Source organism: Myotis myotis, unplaced genomic scaffold (assembly GCF_014108235.1).
Source record: "Myotis myotis isolate mMyoMyo1 unplaced genomic scaffold, mMyoMyo1.p scaffold_m19_p_1, whole genome shotgun sequence".
Taxonomy (NCBI): Eukaryota; Metazoa; Chordata; class Mammalia; order Chiroptera; family Vespertilionidae; genus Myotis; species Myotis myotis.
This window is the reverse complement of record NW_023416313.1, coordinates 119,080,096-119,099,158: the sequence shown is the minus strand read 5'-3', so window position 1 is coordinate 119,099,158 and position 19,063 is coordinate 119,080,096. Positions and strand designations below refer to the sequence as shown.

The following is a 19,063-nucleotide window of genomic DNA, read 5'->3' as shown; positions in this document are numbered from 1 at the left end:
GGTTGATTTTTAGAGTTCCCTTCTGCCAGCAGCCCTGTAGATCCCCTTCCACATTTGCGGATCACGCTAGCCCCAATGGCTGCAGATTTTGTGGGGCACAGACTTTTCCCAAACCTCTAAATCCCATTGTGTGTGCTTCTCTCTCCAGCCTTGATCACAGACCTCACCTTTCCTAGGCGAAATCTGACCTTTCCATGAGAAGGTGCAGAGCTCCTCCGAGTCCGTGTATCCGAGATGCTTGAGATCCATTGTTCCTGGGTTCACAGCTGGTCCCTGGGTGTTGTGGTTGCAGAGTCCCGGGATGTATAGGCTTCCAATAACAGCCTCTCTACCCTTCAAGATGGCACGGTCTCTGTGGCAGAGCTGGTCGCTCAGGGAGAGATTTCAGCAGCAGTGGAGGCTGCCCTAGTCAAGGGAGCCTGGTCTGCAGTCCCCAACCGTCCCTTGGAGTATAGCTGTCCCTCACCCACCACTTGTATTTTTTTTATGTCTTAATACTCATTTCTACCAAAATAAAAAATACTTTTCGTAATTGACTGAACTCAAAAAATTTCAGAGATCAGATTAAGTTGCAACTTAAAGCTCTATGTTTGTGGTAGCAAGCTAATAGAAAGCAGTGCATATATATCATCCATTGTTTCAGCTCTAATGTATAAAGGGATAGTGAGTTGTACATATAGGTTACTCTTTTTTTTAATTTTTTTATTTCAAAGTTAATGCATGCTCGTGGTTTAAAATGTTTTCAGACAATACAGAATGTATAAAGAATAAAGCAAAAGTAACAGTAGTTATGTCCACAACTAACCACTATTATGTAAGTAGGACAAGGGTTTGTGTACTTGTTTTGTTTTTGGTTTTTTTACTTTCTTTTTTAAAATATTTTCAAGTCTAAAAAAACTTATAAACATAGAATAGTACAAAGAACACCCAAATACTCTTCACCCAGATTAATCTATTGTTAATACATTTAATCCCATTTCTCTGTTTGTATATGTGGTCATACTCTCTCCAGCACAAGCTCCCTCACACCCTCACACACTCACATACATTACACACATGCAGACTATTGTTTTCAGAATCATTTAAGAAGAAGTTACATACATCATGGCCCTAGATATTTTAATGTGTATTTCCTAAGATAGACATATCCTATCTAATAAAAGAGAAACATGGTAATTAGCCGTACGTCCGCTACCCTTCCCATTGGCTAATCAGCAAGATATGCAAATTAATCACCAGCCAAGATGGCGGTTAACCGCCAACAAAGATGGCGGCTAATTTGCATACTGCAGGCAGGGTAGGACAGCGCAAGCCGCCATCCAGGCCCCCATGTGTGACCTTGGGGCGGGGGCTCAGGCAAAGCAATCGCCGGAGCCCTCACAGCCAAGGGAGACACAGGGCCCACTCCCATATGCAATCTGGGGGCAGGCGGGGGCTGGGGCGAAGGGAAGCGGTGCCAATCACCTCACCGGAGCCCTCGCCACCCACCGGAGACACAGGGCCCACTCCCGTGTGCAATCAGGGGGCAGGAGGGGGCTGGGGCAAGGCAAGCGCTGCCGAGCACCTCGCCCAAGGCAAGCCCTTGCCGCCCACCAGAGACATGGGGCCCACTCCCGTGTGCGATCTTGGGGGTGGGCAGGGGCTGGGGTGAAGGCAAGCAGTACCGATCACCTTGCCCAAGCCCTTGCTGTACACCGGAGACACAGGGCCCACTCCCGTGTGTGATCTGGGGGTGGGCAGGGGCTGGGGCGAAGGCAAGCGGTGTCCATCCCCTCACCCGAGCCCTCCCGCCCAGCGGAGACACAGGGCCCACTCCTGGGCACCCCTTCCTACTCACAGTAGAGCCTGAGGAGTCTGCGAGCATCCTACCAGCCTTCCAAAGTGTAATAAAGTGCATTTCCGGTGAAGAGAAGCCCGGGCTGGGGCTGCTTGGGTGCAGACAGGCGTGGGGCCCTCCAAGGGCTGGTGGCTTCAGGCCCAGGCTGCGCAGCCAGGCCACTGAATGCAAGCCAATGTGCCAAAGGCCGGAGGTTCGTGCTCTCCTGGCCAGTGCAGAGCTGCAGGTGCAGCCTGCCCCCACGTCCTCCATGCCCGGGGGTCACGCTCATACCGTGCGGCTACTGGCCTCCAGCCTGACTCTCGCCTGGGGTCAGGGTCGGCGCCAAGCACAGGGGAGGCCAGAGGAAGAACCCCAAACCCTTAGCCAGACGGACCGCGGGCCCTGGAGAGAAGGAGGCCTTAGGGGCCAGGAGAGCCTGAGAAGAGGGAAATCCCAGGAGGAGGCACCTGGAAAGTGCAGTGAATTGCAGGCGAGGGTGGAACAGCCACACACTGGCAAACCCTGCCCGCCCTAGGTCAGTGACGTGGGCCCCAAGTGCTCCTGGGCTTTGCCTTTCATCACGGGGGTTATGCTGCCCATGGGCCCGGCAAGCAGGGGCCACCCCAACCTGTGAAGTTTCGCACAAAGGTGGGGAGGCCAGGTTCGGGTGGGTTTGTCAGGCCCAGGAAGGCACCTTCACTCTCTGCGCCAAGACGGTGTCCAAGGGGCCCTCTGGAGACATGTGGTAACTGAACCCAAGCCAGGCCGGAGTCCTGCTCGCACTGAGAGGCAAGTAACTGGGCACCACACCCCAAATGCATGGGGAGCACCAGTGGCCTCCTCTCTCCTTCCCTGGAAGGTGGGAGGCCCGGTGGGATTCACAGGTAAAACGCAGACACTGTTGGGTCCCAGACCCCTTTTCTTTGCACACACACACCACCTGCCCCACCCCCTCCCCACCATTCTGTGAGGCTAAGGTTCCTGAGCCCAGATCCAAAGACTGCAAAGGAAACAATTGTCCCGGTGAGAACATGCAGGCACCTCCTGCCAAGGCGGCCAAGTTTGACAAACAGGCCTCCTGGGGTTGGGAAAGCAGAGTGCCGCGGAGCAGCGCTGGCTCCCAGCTACCCCGGGGGCAGGTGGCCACTGCGGCTCCCTGCTGGCCCCAACAGCTGGGCGGCGGCCCCTGCGTGTCGGTGCACCTAGGCCTCGCTGACCTCATGACCCCCAGAGCACGCACACGCCTCCTGGTCCTAATTGCTTCTCCCCACTCCACACACACACACATGCATCTGCAAAGGCGGGAACAAGGCCCAGGCGGCTGCGTCCATGCCCTTGCTGGCGAAAGTCATACTCCAAGTGGCCGGCTGTGTGAGGGGCAGTGGACACTCACTCACTCGCTCACTCTCTCCCTGGAAAAGCCCGGGCACACCTCGGCTCCTGCAACGTGCGGAATTAGAAATCGAACCGTTTATTGTCTCCTAACTTTTCTCTGGTTTCTTTGGTCACTCATTGTGGCTGCCCCCACTGTTCTGAGTGGGCCCTGGGGGCTCCTCAGCCAGATCACAAATCCCCAAATCAAACACTCGCTTTCAGAAAGCTGGGCTTCTCTCAACGCACCCCACAACCTAAAAGGTTGCCCCTCTGTGAAAAGCTCGGAGGAGGACCGAGCTGGGAAAGGACAGCTGGTGCATGGCGGGGTCCCTGGGACCCGAAAAGGTGCAGAAAAAAAAAATTTTTTTAACACATTTCAATTTCAAGAAGTAAAAACAAAACCGAGAAAGAAAACCTACACTTTTGAAGCCTGAACATCCACAGGGACCTCAGCGCGATCCCGAGGTGCTGCCCGCCCCAGCGCAGGAACCGGGCCTGCCATCTGCGACCAGGGGAGACAGGGCAGACACCGCGGGATTGGACGTGCCATCTGCCACCAGGGGAGCAGGCCTAAGCCAGCAGATGGTTATCTCCCGAGGGGTCCCAGACTGTGAGAGGGCACAGGTTGGGCTGAGCGGCACCCCCCCAACCACCAGTGCACAAATTTTTGTGCATGGGGCTTCTAGTTCTTTTATAATTATCAACTTTATAATTTTATATTAACACAAAAGTTTTGTCTAACCTGCCATCCATATTCCAATTTAATCAGTTCATATTACATCATTCCTTTATAAAAACTTCCCTCTCCCTGCCCTGACCAGGTGGCTCAGTTGGTTGGAGCATTGTCCCACATACTAAAAGGTTGCAAGTTTGGATTCATGGTCAGGACACATACCTAGGTTGTGGGTTTGCTCCCTGGTCGGGGCCATATAGGAGGCAACCAATCAGTTTCTCTCTCTCTTTTCCTCTCTCATTGAAATCAATAAACATATCTTTGGGTGAGGATTAAAAAAAAAATTTCCCCCTCTAGTTCAGATTCCAGTCTAAGGTCAGGTTTTATGTTTGTCAAATCTCTAGATTCCTTTAATCTGGAACATTTCTACAACTTTCTTTGTATTTGATGACATTAATGTCTTTAAAAAATACAATCCTCTTTCTCTTTCTTTTCTTTCTGTTTTTTTGTTTGTTTAAGTAGAATATTTCTTATTTTTTATTTGTCTGGTGTTTCCTCCTGATTAGTTTGAGGTTATGCATTCTTGGTCAGAATATTGTGGTGGTGTTGTGTCCATAGGGTACCATAGTGTCCTTTTATTCCTAATTGGTAATGTTAATTTACAATAGATTTTTTTAATTCTCCCTTATGATTAATAAGTAGTGTATGGAGAACATGCAAATATCGGTATCAAAATTTCCCCACAGATTTCGCATTCATTGATGACATTTGCCTGATCTAATCTTTACCATGGTGGTTGCAAAATGATCATTTTCCAACCCTAGCACTCATTTCCCACTTACCAGTTGGCCCTCAACATTCAACTCTAAGCAAGAGCCCTCCTCCTTCCCTATTTGTATATTTATGTGGTTGATACTTATTTATTATAGCCATATGAATTTTTTTCTCAATGGTTTATAATTTATTATTGTACTTAAGTATTTTGGTACTAAATTGTCCCAGATTTGGCCATTTGGGTGTTCCCTACATTTGGCTTTTGTGTGCAACAAGGTCTTTAACATAATTTCTGACTATAGTTTATGTTTATTTAGAAGCAGTATTTTTACACTTTATTTCTTAAACCTAATTGATGAATGAAAAGAATAGGCATTAAACAAAATTATGCTAGATCACTGGACTTTTTTTAAATAATGAATAGCACAAAGTATGTAGATATAAGCTCTCTCACAGTAGTCTATTTTAGGCCCGTAGAATGAGGTCATCTTTTTAATGTTCTTTGTGTCTTCTGGCTTTAGTGTTCCACTCTTCTGGCTTTTAAAAGGCCAATCGATGTATGAGATCATTCCCTCAGAATGGGGTGGGGAATTAGAGAAACAAAGTAATATTTCATCCTTTCTCCTGGGAGCACTAAATGTGTCTATGTGGTGTGCTGTCATCTTGAGGACTCTAGAGGCCATGTAGAATTATATATATAGGCTTAGAAAAATAACTATAATCATCATCTTGTGAATTTGTTATAAGAATTACCTCAATAGAATTTGTCTTCATTAAGTCAAAGGAAATAGTCTATAAAAAGTCAGAATCACCTATTTATTTTACAATTTAGAGATTATACTATTTTATATGACATTTTTAATTCTCCTTTAAAGCTTATGCCCCATATACTTTCCTTACCATGTTCTAATTGGCCTCTGTGTTCTTCAAATAGCTCATTGATATTTTATCTAAATAAGATCTGTTTCTTTAAAATAATTCCACATTTCTTTCCTAGCGCTACCTTGATGAAGCAGATAGAGATAAGGAGCGTTACATGAAGGAACTGGAGCAGTATCAGAAGACTGAGGCCTACAAGGTCTTCAGTAGGAAAACCCAGGACCGTCAGAAAGGCAAATCTCAAAGACAAGGTATCAGAACCAGAACCAAATATATTTGTAGTTTTCTATGTGTGATGAGCATCACAAAGCCTACTGTTAGAGTGATAAATATAAAATATATGTTTTTATCATTCCTCTATTATACTACATTCACTTATAAGCATCATCTTGGACTTTTATTAAAATCACATTGCTCTGATTTATAAATTCCAATTGGTTTCCATATCAGTATCAACAGTCTGGCTTGTGCTCCAAAACCCCTTTTAGATGTCTGTGCTTTTTTTCTAATTCCTAGTATAGTTATTTCTTTGTCTCTAAACAAGTCTGTCTACTAAACCACATAACTGCCTTGCCTTAACACCTCTAAACCTTTTATATGTCATTTCTCACAGTCTCAGATAATCATCCTTTTCATTCATGCATTCACGTATGTGTGCATTCAAAAAATATGTATTGAGCACTTCCTGTTACACACCAGCCTCTCACCTAGCCTTTAAGAAAGCACCAGTGAACAAGATAGACAAGATCCTGGTCTTCATGGATCTTTTATTCTACATTAAAATTGTTCCTCCCACCCTTACAAGTATTGCTTTAAGTTCCCTTTCTTCAGGAAAAGCTGCAAAGACACCTCACCCACAACTAGTCTGTCATTCCTTAGTCATTGCATCTTCTCACACTTTGGGCATTTTGCTTGCAAAACTGTAATGTTGTGCAAACAACCTTTGGCATATGTTTCCTATTCACCTTCTCACTGTATTCTCCTCAGTGGTAAGAACTGTGTCTGCTGTTTCCCTTGTGTCTAATTGTAACCAATAAATACTGACTAACTGATTAACAAAGCCATAAGAGAAAATATCATATGTTGTGCTAGCCTACATATACCAGTAGTTTTTGTGGTTTGGCACAGTTGTTTCCTTGGGTCTAATTATTGCTCTGTTTTGCTTTTTTAACTTAATGTTTTCTTATTCTTTCATATTTTTTAGATGCAGCCAGACAGGCCACTCCTGATCATGAGGTAATTCGGTTTTTTTCTACATTATCTATCTATATATATGACACCCTAATATGCAAATAGACCAAATGACGGAACAACTGAACAACCAGTTGCTATGACGCACCAGGAGGTGCGCACAGAACATGGCAGGCGTCTGCAGCAGTCGGCAGAGTGCTGAACATGGCAGGCATTGGACGTAGCGAGATGGTAGAGCAGGTGAGCGGGGCACCAGACCACAGCGGGGCACCGGTTGCTGTCATCGGAGTGAGCCTCTGGTGATTACTGAAAATTCTTTGCTCCCACATGCCGTGGTCCCACCAGGTGCTCGCACTCACTGCCGGCACCAGAGCCGCCGCTTGTACCCATTGCCAGTGCTGGCCCCACTCGCACCCACAGCCAGCACTGGAGCCACCATTTGCATCTGCTTCCGGCGCCCGGTGCCGTCCCTGATCACTCGGGGCCATCAGCGGATGCGAGCAGCAGCTGCTGGCCCCAATCGCCCCTCAGGGCTTCTCCACCTCCCCCTATTCCTGAGGGGCAATCGGCCAGCAGCCACCTCTCTTACCCGCTGCTGGCACCAGCCCAAATCGCTCTGCACTGTCAGTGGGTGCGAGTGGGGCTGGTGCCATCAGCACATGGGAGCAGCAGTGGTGGCGGGAGCTGAGCTGCTGTCAAACAGGGGACAGCGGGCCAGGGCAGGAAGGGCTGGGCAGGGGCGCAGAGGATGGGCTGATATTTGCCCCTTTGCCCACTACAGCCTCGCATCCTACAGTTCCTTTTCACAGTGCACTGGGCCCCTAGTGTGTGTATGTGTGTGTATACACACACACACACACACACACACACACACACACATATATATAATGTTATTTGAAATTTTGAAATGCTATTGGACTTTTATTTTTTCTTTAATTAATGGCACAGTATTTCCTTTTCCATAATTAAGATTTGGTTAGTTGCTTTAGCTCAGGGAATTATAGTATGTGACAGACACTTATGTCATGGGTGTGCTCTTGAACTATTCAACCCCTAACTTCAGTCTTTTCTTGTGGTCCAAGAATTTTAATGGCTTTAAATGCTGAAGATGGCTGGGATTTGGAGTGAGATATAAAAATGAAGAATAGCTGAAAGCTAAAATTGGACCATAGTTCATCATCATCAAATACCTTACTCTGACTCTCAAAAACAAGTTGTTATTTAAGGAATCCAGCACTTGGTTAAAATGAACTATTCAGCTACAGTGTCAATATAACACAAGTGACAATATTTGATTCCTGTGCCTCCTTTCCTCACTGGCACACATTTGTTTACTTGGCCTTTTCTCCTCCATTTGTTTCAACCTCATCAATAGACCTATGTTCCTGTGTGTGAATATAGAATTAGGCCTATGTGTGTTAGCTATGCTGCATAGAGAGCTTTAAATATATATATATATATATATATATATATATATATATATATATATATATAGGCTATGGTTAATACAGCCATGTGCCACTTAACAGGGATACATTCTGAGACATGTGTCACTAGACACATTGTGGGAACATCATAAGAGTATACTACACAAACCTGGAGGTTTTACCCTATCACACACTTAGACTGTATGTTTACCTCCATTGTATATGTGGTCCTTCGTTTACCAAAACAGTGTTATATGGCACACAATTATATATGGTAAGAAAATAAAATTTGTAATTATATGTCTTAAAATGCTTAGGGACTCCTCATTGCTTACCAAATCACATTCAAACTCAACAGTTAGGGTCTTCTGTGATTCAGTCCCAACTACCCTTTTCAACTACCTTAGCTCCCATATTTCCCATATATATCTTATGAACTTAAAAGCCTTTACTTACAACTCATTGTCCTCCAAGTACCCCATCCTTCTCTATCTCATGCCTATGCTCATATTCTTTTTTTCATGACAATACTATTTTTCCCTTGATCATTTTTAAAAAATATATTTTATTGATTTTTTACAGAGAGGAAGGGAGAGGGATAGAGAGTTAGAAACATCTATGAGAAACATCGATCAGCTGCCTCCTGCACACCCCCCACTGGGGATGTGCCCGCAACCAAGGTACATGCCCTTGACTGGAATCGAACCTGGGATTCTTCATTCCACAGACCGACGCCATATCCACTGAGCCAAACCAGTCAGGGCTCCCTTGAACATTTTTTCCATCCATCCCTCCCCCACATCATCCTATTCTTCCTCTCAGAATTCTGGTCATAAGGTTCCATTTCCTCCTTCAAGTTTGTCCTGTTTCCTCCAATTTCCTTTAACCCTCACAGCTCTATTTCTCTTATGCATGTAGCTAATCTGGCCTGACGTTGAGGTTATTGAAGTGCTTCCATTATTCAAACTTTAGGATTGTAATTTCTTTGAAGGCATGCATAGTCTAGTTTCCATCTTGTATCCAACCCCATATCACCTAGCATGACACCCTTGCATAAGGCCATCCTTAAAAACTTATTTATTTAATTATTTATTTATTTTTAATTGCAAAAAAAATACTTTAATTGATTTTTAGAGAGTGAAAAAGGGAAAGGGAGGGAGAGAGAGAAATATCAATGTAAGAGTGAAATATCTATCGGCTGCCTCCTGCACGCCCTCTACCAGGGATGGAGCCCACAACCCAGGAATGTGCCCTGACCGAGAATCGAACTGGCAACGTTTCAGTGCACAAGAAGATGCCCAACCAATTGAGCCATACTGGCCAGGACAAGGACTTATTTATTTGTATACAAAACTGATTTATTGAAATAACAGTGGAAATTTATACAAAAAGAATTTTCTGATGTATTCTTTTATTTTTAATCCTCACCTGTGGATATGATTATTGATTTTTAGAGAGAGAAACATCAATCAATTGCCTTCTGTACTTGCCTCAACTGGGGATCAAACCCACAGCCTAGATATGTGCCATACCTGGGAATTGAACCCATAATTTTTTAGTGTATGGAACGACACTCCAGCCAACTGAGTCACTTAGCCAGGGCTCTGATGTATTCTTTCATATGTATTTGGTTTTTGGTTTTTTTTACTAAATCAAGGAAATCATTTTATCAAAATACTCACTTATTTATCTTGGAGTTGTAGTTTTCATAATTTGGTATTGGTGACCTTCAGAACACTGGGAAAACATTTAGACTCAAAAAGATTTATTATAAATTGATTTTGTCATGAATTATAAAATGATAAACATAATAAATATTAGCATTTTATTCTTCATATAAATCCAATGTAAATGTACTTATATATGACATCTCTGTGCTCTAAGAGATGTTATGAATTTTTTTGACTTGAAAATTGTATGCTTTATATTTTACTTTTTTATTTTTAAATTACAGTTGACATACAATACTATATTAGTTTCAGGTATGCAATCTCATGATTAGACATTTATATAACTTGCAAAGTGATCACCCCCGATAAATCTGGTACCCATCTGATACCATACATAGTTAATACAATAATATTTATTATACTAGAGGCCTGGTGCACGAAATTCATGAACTTGAGGGTGGGGAGGGGTCTCTCAGCCCGGTCTGTGCCCTCTTGCAGTCTGGGACCCCTCGCTCTGTACCACCTGCCTGCTTGCTGCTCCCTACCACTCAGCTTGCTGCTCCTTAGTGCTGCCACAGAGGCTCCCGCCCCTGCCGCTGTGCTCGCCAGCCATGAGCCCAGCTTCTAGCTGAGTGGTGCTCCCCCTGTGGGAGCGCACTGACCACCAGGGGGCAGCTTCTATGTTGAGCATCTGCCCCCTGGTGGTCAGTTCATAGCGACCAGTCATTCCACCGTTCGTTGATTTGCATATTAGGGTTTTATTATATAGGATAGGATATAGAGTATGAACTGTAAATGAAAAATAAAATTTAGCCGAAACTGGTTTGGCTCAGTGGATAGAGCGTCGGCCTGCAGACTGAAAGGTCCCAGGTTTGATTCCGGTCAAGGGCATGTACCTGGGTTGCGGGCATATCCCCAGTGGGAGATGTGCAGGAGGCAGCTGATCGATGTTTCTCTCTCATTGATGTTTCTAACTCTATCTCTCTCTCTTCCTCTCTGTAAAAAATCAATAAAATATATTTTAAAAAAAAAGAAAAAGAAAATTTAAAAAAGAACCAAATAAAATTTTAGATCTAAAAATTTTTTAATATGTATATATAAATATATTTTTTAATTCTCACCTGAGGATGTTTTTAAAATTGATTTTTAGAGAGAGAAACATTCATGTGACAGAGAAATACCGGTAGCCTGCCTCTGCACGTGCTGACCCACCGGGATTTAACCGAAACCTAAGTATGTGCCCTAACCTAGAATCCAACATGAAATCCTTTGGTGTACAGTTTGAGACTCCAAACTATTGAGACACCTGGCCAGGGCAGATCTGAAAAAAAATTTTTTAAATGTACCTCCAGGCCCTGGTCAGTGTGGATCAGTAGTTAGAGTGTCCTCCCACACACCAAAGGGTCATGGGTTTGATACCAAATGTGGGCACATACACAGGTTCTGGGTTCCATACCTGTGGGATTACTTGGGCAACTGATCGATCTTTCTCTTTCTCTTTCTTTCTCTCTTCCTTTCTCTCTAGAATCAATGAGAAAAACATACCCTTAGAGGAGGACTTAGAAAGAAGAAAAACACTGGTTTGGTTCAGTGGATAGTGCTTCTGCAGGCAGACTGAAGGGTTGGATTCTGATCAAGGGCACATACCTGGGTTGCAGGCTCAATCCAGGGCCCTGGTCGGGGATTCAGCAAGAGGCAACCAACTAATGTTTCTCACATTAGTTTCTGTCTTTCTCCCTCCCTTCTACTCTCTGTAAAAAAAAAAACAAAAACAAAAAAAACAATCAATGCAAAAATGTCCTCACTGAGGATTAACCAAAACAAACACCCATCCCCAGTGTGATTATTGAAGGGCCATATGAAGTATTTGTTGGATGAACAGGAAGGGATAAGACTTCACTTTCTAACTGTTTTAGCAACTCTGCAAACCAGAGGGTTTATTTTTATTGATTGATTATTTTAGAGAGAGGAAGGGAGCAAGAGAAACACCAGTATGTTGTTCCACTTATTATGCTCTCTTTGGTTGCTTCTTGTTTGTGGCCTGACCAGGGATCCAACCCCCAACCTTGTTGTATCAGGAGGAGGTTCTAACCCACAGTGCTGCACACTACCTGTCAGGGCCCCTCAACAAAACCCATCTGCTGTGCCCTGGCCCCTGTCATGGGTCGGAGCCCCTCTGCCACAGCAAAGGTTTGGGTTCCATTCTGTCAGGGCACCTACTTATGTTTCGGGTTTGATCCCTGGTGGGGGCTGACCTGCTGCTCAGGAAGTGAGTGAGAACCGTTGAGGTCCATGTGCTCTAGTCATTCAGTGGGGAGCTGGGGTTCCATTGCTGACATGGCCGACTCCAATCCCCACTACCTGGTCATCTATGGAGAACGACTTCAACTATGGCAGCTGCGTGGCCTCCACCAGTGTACACATCCACATGGTTAGGTCTCCCTCTCCATGGCTCGCCAGGCCTGGCTGCTGCACAGTCACCCCGGGAAGCGGATTTTTAGGTTCTCAGGGAGAGCGCCCTCAGTGCTGGACTCCCAAGGAGAGCGGGGTCGGAGGGAAAGCACTTCACTGCACCTCCCTTGAGGGCTCCCAGGCTGGAGTGGAGCGCCTGTCCTGTGCAGGTCTCAGAGGGTAGAGCCGCCCCAGGGAGGCCTCCTAGCTGGATGCTCAGAAAACGAAACTGGAGCCCTTCCTCCTTGAACCCTGTCATCTTTGGTGTAGAAAGGGACAGATGAAAGCCTCAGCAGCCTTACTGGGGCATCTTTAAATGAAGATGTTATTTTTTTCCAGTGAAAATCAGTTTATTATGTAATCAGTACTGTGTGATCATTGTGATTTATTGTGTAATCATTGTGATTACACATTAACCTGCATTGAGTTCTCTGCTGGGATGTTTGTGCTTTAGGGCAGGTGAACACATTTTATTTTATTTGACGCAGCCTCAGCGTCTCATCCCCGGCCTCTTGCGGCACTGCAGCCAGCCCACCGGCTCCTGCTGGCGTCCCCGACTAATTTGCATATTACTCTTTTATTAGATAGATTAGAGGCCTGGTGCACAAAAATTTGTGCACTCGGGGGAGGGGAGGTCCCTCAGCCCGGCCTGTGCCCTCTCGCAGTCTGGGACCCCTCGGAGGATGTCCACCTGCTGACTTAGGCCTGCTCTCCGGGGTATCGGGCCTAAGCTGGCAGTCAGACACCACTCTGGCAGCCCAGGAGCCCTCGGGGGATGTCCACTTGCCAGCGGGGAGCAGGCCTAAGCTGCGGTCGGACATCCTTAACACTGCTGAGGAGGTGGGAGAGGCTCCCGCCACCACCGCTGTGCTGGCAGCCCTCAGCCTGGCTTGTGGCTGAGCAGAGCTCCCCCTGTGGGAGCGCACTGACCACCACGGAGCAGCTCCTGCATTGAGCATCTGCCCCCTGGTGGTCAGTGTGTGTCATAGTGACCAGTCATTCTGCTTTTAGGGTCAATTTGCATATCACCCTTTTATTATATAGGACTAGGGGCCCGGTGCACAAAATTCATGCTCTAGGGGGGTGGTCCTTCAGCCCAGCCTGTCCCCTCTCACATACTGGGAGCCTTCAGGGGATGTCCTACTGACGGCTTAGGCCTGCTCCTTGCTCCCCTTGGGGAGCAGGCCTAAGCTGCAGTCTGGCCTCCCTTTGTGGGAGGCGACCAGGCTGATCAGGGGAAGGCACCAGGCCCATCACCCCACTATTGCAGCCAGTCACCGCAGCCACCAAGATGTTTTCATCAACACAGACTCCAGTCCCTTCACCATGAAAAAATGACAACTTTCTTTAGGCATTTTCAAGATGTGTCTTTCATAGGATATGACATTTCTTTATTATTTTTTTTTATCCTCACCTGAGGATGTTTCCATTGATTTTTACAGAATGTGAAAGAGAAAGGGAAAGACAGAGAGAAACATCAAAGTGAGAGGAACACTTTGATTGGTTGCTTCCTGCATGAGCGCTGACCTGGGCCCCAGCCAGGGAAGAGACTGCAACTTAGGTACATGCCCTTGGTCAGAATTGAACCCAGACCCTGTGATAGGCTGGCTGAGGCATTATCTACTGAGCCAAACCAGCTAGGGCAGGATATGATATTTCTTAGCCCCTCCAGCAGCAAACCTTCGATTTTTCTCCAGAATTGAGGTGGAAAAACCCTACATCACCTTCTTGGATTCTTATTACCCAAGTTACTAAGAATATTACCAGTGGCATACAGGGAGCTTAGCCAATGAGCGGTCAGAAAATGTGTTTCCTTTGTAGTTCACACCAATCCCCGGCTTGGCCCCTGCCCAGGCCTATGGCCTTAGGCCGGGCATTAGGCCTGGGCAGGGGACCCCCAGTCCGCTACGATCGCTTGCCCAGGCCTAAGACCTCTGGCCAGGGCCTTAGGCCTGGGCAGGGGATCTACAGCCTGCTCTGATCACAGGCTCCACCCCTGCCCAGGCCTCAGGCTTCTGGCCGGGGTGTTAGGTCTGGGCAGGGGACCCCTAACCCCGGGCAATCGCCAGCTCTGCCCCTACCCAGGCCTCAGGCCTCTGGCCAGGGCATTAGGCCTGGACAGGGGACCCCCAGCCTGTTCCGATCGCCTAGCCAGGCCTCAGGCCTCTCGCTGGGGCCTTAGGCCTGGGCAAGGGACCCCCAGCCTGCTCCAATCGCAGGCTCTGCCCCTGCCCAGGCCTCAGGCCTCTGGCCGGGTATTATGCCTGGGCAGAGGACCCCCAGCCCGCTCCATTGGCCCTCTCTGCCCCTGCTCAGGCCTCAGGCCTCTGGCTAGGGTGTTTGGACTGGGCGGGGGACCCCCAGCCCTGTGCAATCACCAGCTCTGGCCCTGCCCAGGTTTCAGGCTTCTGGCCGGGGCAATCGCCAGCTCCGCCTCCCCGGGTGGCGTCTGGCGCTGACCACCCCACCTTCCCGGTCCCCGATCTGCAGACCGGATCCCACGGGTGGCTTCTGTCGCTGGCCACCCCGCCTCCCTGGTCCCCGATCTGTGGCCCGGATCCCACGGGTGGTGTCTGGCGCTGCCCGCCCCACCTGCAGTATGCAAATTTAATGGCCATCTTTCTTGGGTTAATTTGCATACTCTTAGATTGGCTGGTGGGCATAGCGAAAGTACGGTGAATTAGCATCTTTGTCTTTTATTAGTGTAGATAGAGGCCTGGTGCACGGGTGAGGGCCGGCTGGTTTGCCCTGAAGGGTGTCCCGGAACAGGTTGGGGGTCCTGCTGGGGTGCCTGGCCAGCCTGGGTGAGGGGCTGAGGTTGTTTTCAGGCTGGTCACACCCCCATCAGGGTGGGAGTCCCTACTGGGGTGCCTGGCCAGCCTGGGTGAGGGGCTAAGGGCCGTTTTCAGGCTGGCCACACCCCCCTCAGGGTGGTGGTCCCCACTGGGGTGCCTGGCCAGCCTGGGTGAGGGGGCTGATGGCTGTTTGCAGTGGGGACCCTCACCCCATGGGAGTGTGGCCAGCCTGGGTGAGGGGCTGAGGGCTGTTTTCAGGGTGGCCACGCCCGCAGGCTGTAGGCAGGTATCTGGGATTTATTTAACTTCTATAATTGAAACTTTGTTGCCTTGGTCCTGCTTGAAGCCGGGTTGCCCCTGGCAACCCAGGTTCCCAGCCCCTCCTTGAGCGGAGGCCATGCTGGCTGGAAGCAGGTATCTGGGATTTATTTATCTTCTATAATTAAAACTTTGTAGCCTTAAGCAGAGCTCAGGGCAGGCAGAAAGCTTGGCTTCCTCCATCACCGGGGCAACTCAAGCCTCCTGCTCACTCCAGTTCCATGGCCGCCACCATCTTTGTGATGGAGTGATGGTTAATTTGCATATTACTCTTTTATTATATAGGATTTCTTTTTGCTGTACTTTACATCCCTGTTACTGTTCTGTAACTACCGTCTGTTCTGTTCTGTGCCAGTGAGACATTTTCAGTGTTTCAGTTTAGCCAGAGAAATGCAGTCTTCAATCTTTGGTGAAAAGGAAAATGAGCCTCCAGAGCCAGAGTGGAGTTGTCTTATATGGACAGAAGTATGTGCTCCTGGTCTCTGTTGGTCCATCCCCATGCATTGAGGACTCCAAATTCTTGCAGTTTGATTGCTCCAAAAGGCATTGTCCTGAATGGTCAGACTACAGCCAGTCTGATTGGTCGAAGCTGTTGAAGTCCGATTGGATGGGGGAAACCTCAGTCCTATTGGTTGAAATAGGATTTCAAGAACTCCTTTATAAGGGCTGGCTTAGATCAAGAAAGTGCAGACAGGCAGTTAAGTGCAGGCTTCTCCCTGAAGAGAGGTTTGCATGAGAGGGCCTCCGTGTAGAAATGACTGCTATAATCTGTTTTTTTTTTTTAATTTGAGCCCATACTCTGGCTTCTCTTCAGAGCATATAAATCTTTAACCTTTTACTAAAATTTTAGCCCAGTTAAACCCAAGAGCCCTACTTAGTTGGTGTCTTTTTTCCTCAGGGATCACATTACACACTGATTTACTTACATATAGCATCCTAGCTAATAAAGAGGGAATATGCTAATTAACCCTCACACTGTCACAAAGATGGCGGCATCCACAGCCAATAAGGAGGGACTATGCTAATTGACTGCCCTTCCCTCAAAGATGGCAGCACCCACACCCAATAAAGAGGGAATATGCTAATTGACTGCCCTGTCCTTAAAGATGGTTGTGCCCACAGCCAATAAGGAGGGAATATGCTAATTGACTGTCACACCCTCAAAGATGGCAGCACCCAGAGCCACACGATGGCTGGCAGGAGAGGGCAGTTGTGGGCAATCAGGCCAGCAGGGGAGGGCAGTTAAGAGTGACCAGGCCAGCAGGGGAGGGCAGTTGGAGGCAACCAGGCCAGCAGGGGAGGGCAGTTAGGGGCAACCAAGCTGGCAGGGAAGGGTAGTTAGGGGTGACCAGGCCAGCAGGGGAGGGCAATTGGGGGGTACCGGGCCAGCAGGGGAGCAGTTAGGCATTGGTCAGGCTGGCAGGGGGGTGGTTAGGGAGTGATCAGGCTGGCAGGCAGGAGCTGTTAGGAGCAATCAGGCAGGCAGGCAGGCGAGTGGTTGGGAGCCAGCAATCCCAGATTGTGATAGAACTGTCCGACTGCCGGTTTAGGTCTGATCCCACAGGGATCAGACCTAAACCAGCAGTCAGAAATCCCCAAAGGGGTCCCAGATTGGAGAGGGTGCAGGCTGAGCTGGGGGACAACCCTCCCTCCCCCGCACAAATTTCGTGCACCGGGCCTCTAGTCCTATCTAATAAAAGAGAAACATGGTAATTAGCCGTAACTTCACTACCCTTCCCATTGGCTAATCAGCGAGATATGCAAATTAACTGCCAACCAAGATGGCGGCCGGCAGCCAGGCAGCGAGGGAGGCTTGCTTGCTCCAGTGACGGAGGAAGCCAGGTTCCCCACCTGACGCCACACGCCGCCGGCCTCTCAGCTGCTCTCTAAGAAACATTGTTACAAATATAGAAGCTAAACAAAACCCCAGAAACCTGCTTTCAGTCAGCCAGGATCTCAGAGCTGGAGTCACAACAAAGTTTCAAATACAGAAGGTAAACAAAGTCCAGAAACCTGCTTTCAGCAGCCGAGGTCTGAGCTAAAGCCGGCTCTCAGCTCCAGTGACAGCCATAGAACGTAAATAAGTCCCAGAATTAAAAAGGAAAGGAAAAAAGGAGAGGATGGGAGCTTCAGTCACCTGCCAGCCTGAAAACAGCCCTCAGCCCCTCACCCAGACTGTCCAGGCACCCCAGTGGGGACCCCCACCCTGAAGGGGGTGCGACCAGCTGAAAACAGCCATCATCCCCTCATCCAGGCTGGCCAGGCACCCAAGCGGGACCCCCACCCTGATCCGGGACACCCTTCAGGGCAAACCAGCGGCCCCCACACGTGCACCAGGCCTCTATCCTATATAGTAAAAGGGTAATATGCCTCCCAGCACCGGGATCAGTGGAGCCGCGAGGCCTCCCGGCACCGGGATCAGCGGAGCCGCGAGGCCTCCCGGCACTGGGATCAGCGGAGCCGTGAGGCCTCCTGGCCTGTGATCAGCAGAGCCACAAGGCCTCCCGAACCCAGGATCAGCGGAGCCGCGAGGCCTCCAGGCACCAGGATCAGCGGAGCTGTGAGGCCTCCTGGCACCGGAATCAGCGGAGCCACGAGGCCTCCCAGCACTGGGATCAGCTGAGCAGCCAGGCCTTACTGCCCCGGTGTCAAGCAGAGCCGCGAGGCCTCCCGGCATCGGAATCAGTGGAGCCGCAAGGCCTCACTGCCCCTGTGTCAAGTGGAGCCACGAGGCCTCCCAGCAGTGGGATCAGCGGAGCCTTGAGGCCTCCCGGCCTGTGATCAGTGGAGCCACAAGGCCTCCCGAACCTGGGATCAGCGGAGCCGCAAGGCCTGCCGGCACTGGGATCAGTGGAGCTGCAAGGCCTCCCAGCCTGGGATCAGCGGAGCCACGAGGCCTCCTGAACCGGGGGTCAGCGGAGCTGCGAGGCCTCCCGGCACCGGAATCAGCGGAGCCGCGAGGCCTCCAAGCACCGGGATCAGCGGAGCAGCAAGGGCCTCACTGCCCCTGTGTCAAGCGGAGCCACGAGGCCTCCCAGCACCATCTACAGCTGAGCAGTGAGGCCTCCTGGCCCCTGGAGCAGCATGACAGGGGGCAGCGCCCAAACCCCCTGATCACCCTGAGGCTCTGTGTGTGACAGTGGGCGGGGTCACAACCTCCCTATCCGCCCTGCTCTGTTCATGACAGGAGAAGGTGCCCCAAACCCCTGACCGGCCCTGCTCTGTGTGTGACAGGGTGGAGCCGCAACCTCCCCATCGGCCCTGCCTTGAGTGTGACAGGGAGTGGCACCCCAACCCCCGAATCGGCCCTACCCTGAGCGTGACTTAGGGTGGCATCGCAACTTCCTGATCCGTCTTGCTCTGTGCATGGCAGGGGGGATCTCCCCAACACCCTGATTGGCCCTTCTCTGTGGGTGACAGGGGGAAGCTCCCCAACCCCTTGATCGACCCTGCTCTGTGTGTGACAGTGTACAGAGCCCCAACCCCCCTGATGGGCCCTGCTCTGTGCGTGACAGGGAGCAGCACCCCAACCCCCTGATCGGCCGGCTCTGTATGTGACAGGGGTAGCGCCCCAACCCCCTGATCTGCCCTGCTCTGTGGGTGACAGCGGGCGGCGCCCCAACCTCCCCATCGACCTTCCCTTGAGTGTAAGAGGGAGCGGCACCCCAACCCCCCAATCGGCCCTGCTCTGA

The 19,063-nt window shown here is 49.2% G+C and overlaps 1 protein-coding gene across 3 annotated transcripts in view; it reads left to right on the top strand.

Annotated features, from left to right (window-relative positions):
* The window catches only part of HMG20A (high mobility group 20A), a 137,405-nt gene that overhangs the window by 86,464 nt on the left and 31,878 nt on the right, over nt 1-19,063 (top strand). For all 3 annotated transcript variants that reach the window (XM_036349871.1, XM_036349853.1, XM_036349861.1), the window contains 2 exons: nt 5,638-5,770; nt 6,724-6,755. In XM_036349871.1, the coding sequence (XP_036205764.1) occupies nt 5,638-5,770; nt 6,724-6,755 (165 nt within the window). The remainder of the gene's footprint in view (nt 1-5,637; nt 5,771-6,723; nt 6,756-19,063) is intronic.